Raw genomic sequence first — 8,893 nt, 5'->3', positions numbered from 1 at the left:
TTTTTCTACTTCTTCTTTCTGTGTTGTCATAGATGTGATTTTTCTTCTTTAAAGTGTTAACCTAATGCTCCCTCAGTTTCAATTTCAATTTGTTTGTTTGGTTTTGACTTGTTACATGATTTTAAGAACGTAAAGAAAACTTTTGAATCTTGTGATTGTTAACTAAGATATGTAAAATATACCCAAATATTCTTTAATCTCGTGGTCTTAAACATGCCACGTGGAAAGTTGGAATTAATTTTTTTTTATTATTATTATATAATTTGCTAGTCATTAGTACGCGTTTATAGTTTATTATTTTGTCTGCAAAAAGTCAGTATAGCATGTCTTATTATATAACTTCGGAAAAGTTATTTCAAGTTAATAAAGTAAAAGTCATTTGTTGCAATAAAATATCTTGGTTTTTGTTGTCAAAAATCTTATTGGTAGATATGAAGAATTAAGTAGTTTAATTCAAAAATCTAAAATATTAGAGAAAGTTTTTACTATCATTTAACTAAAAACTTTTTTTTTACTGCATTCCTAATATCATGACTATATAAGAGAACAATGAACAATTATAATTTTGTTATACGTATAGTAATTTTTTAGTGGTTATAAGAAGACTTTTGCTGAAATTTTTTTAAAAAATTGTAACTTGATATATCGAAATAAAAATCTGATTATATGGAAAGAAGATTTAATGCATTACTGTGTGTCTGTGTCACTATACAAGAAAATTGTAAGTTTTTAAAAAAGACTTGGAAATGGTCTTTAATTTTATACAATATATAATTTTTCTAATTATCATAAATAAATGGTTTAATTTTAGATTTTAATTGAGATGTTCAAATGAGGGAGCAAATTAGGTTCAGTTTCTATCTTTTATTAATTAGTATATATACCTACCCTATTGGTTTGATTTCTCTTCTTACGTTCATTTGTTCTCCTCTTTTCATGTTTATGAAGATTTTATATTCCGTTTTAAACTCAATTTTTCTGCATCAATTAATTATTTTTATTTATCCATTAAAAGAAGTATTTGAATGAATTGATTTTTAAAAGGATAAATTTATAGTTTTGCATCTAGAAAGGTTAAAAGAGCTAATTTAAAAAAAAGATACACGAATTTTACTTAAAATATTTATGATATCGTATTAAAGTTTGCTTGCCACTAATTGTATTGAGCCGCCCCTACCTGATATAACCGATACTTACCTGATACAACTCTTCCGCCTGCTAAAGCAATTGTATTTACGTCCATAAATACGCAAATTGTAGCTATATTCATAATTTACCTCTAAGAGCTTATTTGGATGGGCTTAAAAAAAAACAACTTATAAGCAAAAAATAAATAAATAAATAAATAAGTTCACTTATTTTTTTGGCTTATAAACGTTTTAGATAAAAGCTCAAACGAGCCAATTATCTTTTAAGCTTATTTTAAGACAAAATTTTTTAAATTGTGGTAAACACTTAAAAGTTAATTTATAAGCCAATTCAAACAGGCTCTAAATTATAACTACTTATGAAAGTTTCTCAAAAGGTTTTTAGGAAATAGGAATTGAAATTGAGATCAATTAACGAGCCTCTTCACGTGCTCCGGCACGTGATACACCACTCCTACACCTCGGTCTTCATCACTCTCACCCACGGCACCTTAAACCCTTGAAAACCCCAGAAAAAAAAAAAAGAAAAAAAACACTGATTTACAAGTTGATAGCAAAGCTTGTTAAAGGATTCAGTGATTAGTAAGTAGTAAATAGTTAAGACAAAACATTACTTAATTGTTTATGAGTGCCTTCCAGATGTTTGATAAAATTCCTCTGAAGATATTTCTAGATTTTGCTCTAATTAAACATACATCTGCATGTAGCTTATTACATGGTTTATGTTTTGTTTTGAAATGTTATTGTAGAAATGATGAGTGATGATAAAGCTGAGCTAGGGAATTTGCTTGAAATTCTACCTCCTGTTGAGTTCTGTTGTATATATGGTTCCAAAATCCATCCCAACAACAAAGATCAGGTTTTTTCTACTTATTCTTTCTGTTTTGTCATAGATATGATTTTCCTTCTTTAAAGTGTTAACCTAATACTCCCTCAATTTCAATTTGTTTGTCTGATTTTGACTTGATACGGAGTTTAGGAACGTATTTGAATCTTGTGGTTATTAACTAAATATGTGTAAAATTTACCCGAATGCCCTTTAATCTTGTGGTCTTAAACATGACACGTGGAGCGTTGGAATTAAAGAGTTGTCGAAATAAGATAAACAAATTGAAACGGAAGGAATAATTATTGCATCTCTAGCCACTTCCACTTATGGTTTTGTCTAATCAAGAAGCTCTGTGGGGGGGGGGGGGAACCACCGTTATGAAATTGAGTTCAGTTGAACCCAATACTCTCGGCAGCGATTATAAATTTATGTGTGAACATTCAATAAAATTGAAACAAATATTAAATATGAACCCATAACTTTAAAAATATAATGGCTTCAACGCGAAAAACCTTAAAAGTTGAACCCATATAATTTAAATCCTGAATCCGCCTCTGTTGTGAAGTATTGCAATAGTACATTACTAACAACTTCATTGCTAGACATCTATGACAGATTACATTATTGGAGTAGCTGATCCTCGACAATGGCATTCTGAGGTAATTGCTGAATTTTAAGAAACTCTCTGTCCATCTTTGTTGTCAAAGTCTAACGCCTTTCTACAATCCAGAATCTAAAATTGAACAAGGATCACTATGCTTCATGGCTCATTCACCTTGGTGGAGCAAGGATGGTGCTATTTCCTTTCTTGAATTTACTTTGATTTCCCTTCTTTTTTCATGGCTTCATATATATATATTTGAGTAATAATATTACATTTCAACTTGAACTAAATAATAAGTTACTGTGCATTGAGTCAGATAACTGATATTGCAAATGACATTGGTGTTGGTGTACATTTCAACCCATTTGTGTCTTGCAACAACAAGGTATTGATCATTTAATGACGATTCACTTTTTATTAACACAATAGAAATTTCACATTACGCAACTCGTACAGATGGTCAAGTATGGAGTTGTACGGATGCATGACTTGATTCAAGACATATTGGGATGGGAGAGGTTCTATCTCAGCGGTCGTTTGCAGAAACCTGTATGGCTCATTTTGAATGCTATTTAAATAACATGTTTGATAAAGGACTTCAGTTTCCGCATTAGTTAAATTGATGAAAGGACATGTTGAATGAATTTAAGTTGGTCAGAATTTTTTGCATTCCTTTTATGCCTCTTAGTCATGATCATCGTACTGACAAGTCGCATGAATTTATTTTCTGTTGTAACTGAATTTGATAAAATTGATGGTATCAGGAATTAGGTCTTTATCAATGATCGTGACTATCCCGACTCACTGTAAATACTTATTAGTCAAAGAAGCATGAGATAATCATTTAAGAAGTAGCTTGATATATGATTTTAGCTTACTTTCTTAGTATAACAAAAGTGAGAAAACTTGGTAATACGTTTTTATTGCTATTGGTGGTGGTTAAATAAGCTTAAGTTAATTATGATTATATCCATGAGCTCTTCTATGTTTTCTTAGCCTTATGATCCCACCTTCACGTTGCCTAGAGACCAAAAGAATAAAGAATTATAAATGTTACCTTCTCAAAAAAATAAAATAAAGAATTATCATAATAACTTTGTCTTATAATCCTATCTAGTACTTCATCCCAAACAATTTATAATCCTAAGTGGAATTGAAGCTAAATAAGTGTACTTCCAGGTAGTTGCTCCAAGTGTATCATGATATAATTGGTTCTGACTTGAAACTATTTATGTCTCAGCCTGCGTTTTGTTACTAAACAAATTGGCATGTGCTCTTTGAGTTTTGATGGCACACCACTGCTAGCTTTTAAGCTCTCTCTTGTATTGACCTGAAGATGAAAAATCCATTCATACATATGTAGATTGTAGAAGCGAAGAGTTCATTGAGTGTGTATTATAGCCTGTTATATTCTCAAAGATACTCCCACCATGAGCTGTTCACTCAGAGATGTCGTGTGAGTGTCAAAAAGAAGAATTTTCATTGGAAATATTTGATTGAGATGCTTTGTTTTCTTCCGTATAGGTCAGCTCAAAGAATTTAGACTTGAACAAACTTGACATTTGACCACCAAAGCTCTACATTGCATCACAGTTTGCAACTCATTGCAAAATGGAACCCTCATCCCCTTCACGTTTCATCCTTAATCGTATTAGTGTGGGGCTTGGTACCTATTGCTTACTTGTTATCAGGCATTTCTATGCTTTCTAGTTGGGCAGTCATGGCTGCACTAATGTGCTTCCTGAATAGAGAGTCTAAGTCTACTGTGGATTGAAAATGTAGAAATGAGAAAATGAGAAACAAAAGAACATAGAGAGGCTTTGTCTTTTTCTAAATAATATTATGTGATTCCTTCAACAGATATCCTTCAACCTATTTTTAGTTTCATACTCACCAATTCCTGAATAGAGAGTCTAAGTCTACTGTGGATTGAAATTGAAAATATAGAAATAGAAAAAGAAAAAAAGAACATAGAAAGGCTTTGTCTTTTCTCTAAATTATATTATGTGATGCCTTCAACAGATATCCTTCAACCTATTTTTAGTTTCATACTCATAACATTCTAGTTTTTTGTTGGCTCCTTTTTTGGTTGCCTATTTTTAGTTTCATACTCACCAATTCCTGAATAGAGAGTCTAAGTCTACTGTGGATTGAAATTGAAAAAGAAAAAAAGAACATAGAAAGGCTTTGTCTTTTCTCTAAATTATATTATGTGATGCCTTCAATAGGTATCCTTCAACCTATTTTTAGTTTCATACTCATTTTCCTTTTTTGGTTGCCTATTTTTAGTTTCATAACATTCCTGAATAGAGAGTCTAAGTCTACTGTGGATTTTGAAAAAGAAAAAAAGAACATAGAAAGGCTTTGTCTTTTCCTAAATTATTTTGTGATGCCTTCAAAGGTATCCTTCTATTTTTAGTTTCATACTCATAACATTCTAGTTTTTTGACTTTTTGGTTGTAGTGGTGACTGTCTCTCAGCTATAACTTACATTTACTTCTAACCCAGGTGAACATTCTTGTGGATAACTTGGATATCAAAAATGTAAACACTGTGAACCTGAAAGCTGCAACTTCTGCTGCTCTCCTCCTTTTGCCATCAAAATTCACGGAGGTTAGTCTCTTTACTCATTTTTTATCAATTAGTAGAGGAACATAACACATGCTACTTGGAATTTGGTGTTTATGCAGGAAGATTTATATGCCAAAATCTGTAGCCTCTCATATATGGGTGACTTGCGTATGCTTTTTGCTGAGGACAAAAATAAGGTAGATTTGACATTTGAGTGGGCCTAAATTTAGATTTTCATGGCTCTAACTGAACCACATGAAAGCATTATTCTACGTGTAACTTCAAAGTGTAATTGGGTAGTTTCTCAATTTTATAGTTGATATTACTTCCAGCAGATCAACGAATATCAATTAATTTGTCTCTTATCTACAGGATATTCTTTTTGGACTAGAATTCGAATCCCAACTTTTAGCATAGTATCGCTTTTTGCATATGCAACGTTCATGCACACTAAGTGATTGAATTGATTCTTCCATTTTGTGGACATGAATTTCTTCACTGCATATTGATCCAGGTGGACAAAATTGTACAAGGACAGTTTCATTTATTTGAGGAAATGTATAGGCCACTTCTGGAAGAATATGAGGCCAAGAACTTGTTGAGATTTTCATCAGCTGGTGATAAGCAAGTAAACATATTGCAGGTCTCTCTCTTTTCTAAAGCTTTGTCTCTTGTTGCTTCGTTGTCATGGTTAATTCTACTAAATGATGCTGATAATTCTTTTGTAATCAATGTGTCTTAATATGGGAACATATCTATATCTGCAATAAAACCCGTTTTTTTCTACTGAAGCATAAAAAATAAGTATGAGTTATGCTGATGGCGCCCCTATGTTGTTGTCCATTACTTTCCATTTTTTATTGTAATTTTCTGGCCTTGAATGGTAACTTCTGCGGTCAGAGAAGACCGTTTTTCTATTCTACACATTTCTCAAATAGCTGCAAAGTCATTTCCTTGCATGAAAATTAGTTTGTACTTTTACATGATTGTAATTTGTACACTTTTCCTTTCATTGAGTCAATCTCAATCTTTGAATGCTTTCTTGACTTAATTCATATTGCTTTTGGTAATGCATCTATATGAGATTCTTTCACTACACAAGCACGACTTTTCTTTGTGATGGATCCGAGGAAATTGATTTTGTTTACACCTCTATCGAGATATGTAAATAGGAAAGTCAAGGTCAAGTCAATCTAAAAAATTGACATGTTTTAGTGTATCCAAATCAGGATTGCGGGTTATCTGCTGCTTCCACCTTGGTTTCTTCTCTTCCTTCATCAATCAGAAGTGAGATGGCCATGAAACTTGGAGATAAGAGAATTCTGGACGGCTCTGGTACGTATTTTAAATGCAAAAAGAGTGGATTTTCTGGAAAAAAATAATCTTAAAAATTGCCTGTTCTTTCAGATTTTATTTCTTGTTAGTAGTTATATTTGGGTTGTGTCTAACTGCCTCGTTAGTGAGGATACACTTTTGTTTGGTTATTTTACCCCTGTAACTATCACGTGTGGATCCTGATACCATGTTGGATTATGTGTGTGTCTCATCTATTTATTTTATTTTAGTTCTTATGATTAGCTCATATAATGTTCCCTCCTCAGCTAAAGCAAATCATTTCATTTATGGCATATTTTCTTGTAGGTAGAGTTAGACAGCAAGTAGTGATTGGTTCAAAAGAACAGGCTGCTGAGTGCATGCAGAGGCTAGTTAGACGTAAGGTTATGTTTTCGAGCACAAGGCAAGCTGTTGCAGGTTTATTGACTGCTGGTGCTGTACATGGTGTCAGATATGTTGCAAACAAGATGCGCAAGGCTTGGAAATCTTGGTTGTAATCACTAATCAGTAATGCATTAATTTTAATTTCCTATTTTTGGGTGCCATCATTGCTTTTTAACTATTTCAGACATGGGATATAGACACTACTATAGTTTCAACAAATGACATGCGGTTCAACCATAGAGTTCTTGGCGTGGATAGACTTTGCCAAGCATCCTGCTGCTTTTCAACATCAGCAAATAGAATAGAGGGGGAAAATAACCAAACACCCCATTACAAAATTTCATCTGAAGATTTTCTGTTCACTTGTATTTTTTCATTTACCTTTTCAAAGTTGGGAGGAGTTCTTAGGGGAAGGTCAGGCTGTTCTATAAGTTAGAACATCCTAATGTACCAATTGAAATTTAAATGTGTCGATCAGTGGTTCTAAACAATGAATTGCTATTGTGTGTTATTTTTTCCTTCTATTTCAGCAGACACATAAAAAGTGTTCTCCTAAGGTTCATGAAATGATCCACATGCTTCATTAGGTATGCTTACATCTTCCAATCTATTAATTTTAAGTATGTTTTCCTTCTATTTCTCTCATATTTTTCCTTGGAATTTTCTTCCAAACCTGATTTTCCAGTTAACTTCAAAGTTCAAATTTTATTATGTCCGGAAAGGGACAGAATTAAAACAAGGTGTTATGTTTCTGAAGAAAGAAAATTTGTCATCTTTGCTTCATACCCTGCTATTCGGAGATACCGACTGATGGAATATGACGCAATATGAACGGCTAAGAAAGCTACCCATCAAAATCTTCAGTCTACTTTTCCCTCAACTTATTCAAAGTCTGGCACATCAGGATGTTATTAACAAAAAACAAAAAAAGGAAAAAGAATCGAAGTTGCTTATTAACTATACTAAGATAGTATGTTATGGTGTTAGCACGAAGGAATGGGCGCTTCTTAATAAATTAAATTAAGCAAGTAGGATACTATTTTGAAGATGACCATCTGCCAAAAGAAAAATACAATAATGACACAGTATGCCATGAAGTCTACTAATAAACCGAGCTTAAGGTCAATTATGAACGCTTAAACTTCCTCTATGCCATGTTGCATTCAACTCTAGCTGTATCTTAGTGGTTCAAGAAGTAAGCTCAGTAATGAAAATTAACAGTCGTAGAACCTCAGAAAGGAGTGTGTGGATGTCATTCCAATAATGTTTTTTGCAGACATCCTTGACTATTCCAAGTGATATAGGACAAAAAATCCAGCCTGTTACTCTTCCTAGTTCTAGGCTAATGAATTGATAGATTGTCCTATCTCTTTTTACATAAGCCATCTCCAACCCTTCATTCCAAATATTTACTCCAAAATGGAATAAACTAACTCCAACCATTACTCTATTTTTTAATCCAAAAAAGAATATTCCTTTTTATATTCTTCCCTCTCTTCTATATTATATTATTATCTTTTATTTAAATTTTATTTTCTTATTTCCATTAAACAAATCCTATCTTCTTCTTCTTTTTTTTTTTTTTTTTTTTTTTTTTTTTTACATATTCATCCCATATAATTCATATTTCTTTCTTATATAACCATTTAAATAAAATTATTTTATACCATAAATTTTTAAATAATATAATTTGTAAGCAAATATTATAGATTATACATATTAACGGATAATTCAAATAAAAGTGAAATCCTTCAGATACAAGATAATTCAATACATATTACATTATGATAAAATTTAATTTGAATACTATTAAATATTCAACTTCCACCTCTAGTATGCTCCCATAAATGATCTATTAATGCATTACGAAGTGCAAAATGAGCATCTTTATCCTTAATTTTTTTTTGTGCCGACCTAAATATTATTCAAATCGTTGGCTTTTATCTACTACCATTTCTACTGTTGGAGTTGGACCTTCCCAAACATCTTGAATTGGTGTATTAAGATCACGCTCATCCTCGA

At 32.0% G+C, this 8,893-nt stretch overlaps 1 protein-coding gene across 5 annotated transcripts; it reads left to right on the top strand.

Annotated features, from left to right (window-relative positions):
• Positions 1–1,651: 1,651 nt before the first annotated feature.
• On the top strand, positions 1,652–7,382 carry LOC132038670 (uncharacterized). 5 transcript variants are annotated; one of them, XM_059429369.1, is made up of 11 exons: positions 1,652–1,730; positions 1,898–2,007; positions 2,580–2,636; positions 2,708–2,770; positions 2,898–2,966; positions 3,038–3,130; positions 5,090–5,194; positions 5,272–5,349; positions 5,667–5,795; positions 6,382–6,487; positions 6,794–7,382. In XM_059429369.1, exons 2-11 carry the CDS (start codon positions 1,900–1,902, stop codon positions 6,982–6,984), a joined length of 999 nt encoding a protein of 332 aa, XP_059285352.1. In that variant the 5' UTR covers positions 1,652–1,730; positions 1,898–1,899; the 3' UTR covers positions 6,985–7,382. The 5 variants fall into 5 exon arrangements, with proteins under 5 accessions (XP_059285352.1, XP_059285344.1, XP_059285358.1 ...); XM_059429361.1 differs by lacking the exon at positions 1,652–1,730 and having other exon boundaries at positions 1,743–2,007; XM_059429376.1 differs by lacking the exon at positions 1,652–1,730 and having other exon boundaries at positions 1,746–2,007; positions 2,593–2,636.
• Positions 7,383–8,893: the final 1,511 nt, after the last annotated feature.

This window comes from Lycium ferocissimum, chromosome 2 (genome assembly GCF_029784015.1).
Source record: "Lycium ferocissimum isolate CSIRO_LF1 chromosome 2, AGI_CSIRO_Lferr_CH_V1, whole genome shotgun sequence".
NCBI classification, from domain to species: Eukaryota; Viridiplantae; Streptophyta; class Magnoliopsida; order Solanales; family Solanaceae; genus Lycium; species Lycium ferocissimum.
The sequence above is the reverse complement of the archived record's forward strand: the minus strand, read 5'-3'. Positions and strand labels throughout refer to the sequence as shown.